This window comes from Calidris pugnax, unplaced genomic scaffold (genome assembly GCF_001431845.1).
Source record: "Calidris pugnax isolate Ruff unplaced genomic scaffold, ASM143184v1 scaffold1482, whole genome shotgun sequence".
NCBI classification, from domain to species: Eukaryota; Metazoa; Chordata; class Aves; order Charadriiformes; family Scolopacidae; genus Calidris; species Calidris pugnax.
The window spans coordinates 20,700-20,985 of record NW_015091977.1 but is presented as its reverse complement, the minus strand read 5'-3'; the positions used below and the strand labels follow the sequence as shown (position 1 = coordinate 20,985).

General features: G+C 60.8%; 1 protein-coding gene across 1 annotated transcript in view; it reads left to right on the top strand.

Moving 5' to 3' along the window:
- The window catches only part of GTF2F1 (general transcription factor IIF subunit 1), a gene marked incomplete at its 5' end in the record, with an annotated part of 4,563 nt that extends 4,283 nt beyond the window's left edge, over window positions 1-280 (top strand). Inside the window, one exon of the mRNA XM_014962176.1 lies at window positions 6-280. Coding sequence (XP_014817662.1) covers window positions 6-269 — 264 coding nt within the window. The remainder of the gene's footprint in view (window positions 1-5) is intronic.
- Between the last annotated feature and the right edge of the window lie 6 nt (window positions 281-286).

The following is a 286-nucleotide window of genomic DNA, read 5'->3' as shown; positions in this document are numbered from 1 at the left end:
TCAAGTTTGGGGGTATCCCCCCCTATTTTTTGCCCCCCCCCGATTTTGGGGTGCCCCCCCGCAGGGAGGTGCAGCTGACGGAGGAGGCTGTGAGGAGGTACCTGGGGAGGAAGCCCATGACCACCAAGGACCTGCTGAAGAAGTTCCAGACCAAACGGACGGGGCTGAGCAGCGACGCCACCGTCAACGTCCTGGCCCAGATCCTCAAACGCCTCAACCCCGAGAGGAAGGTCATTGGGGACAAGATGCACTTCTTCCTCAAAGAGTAGGGACCCCCCCAAATCCC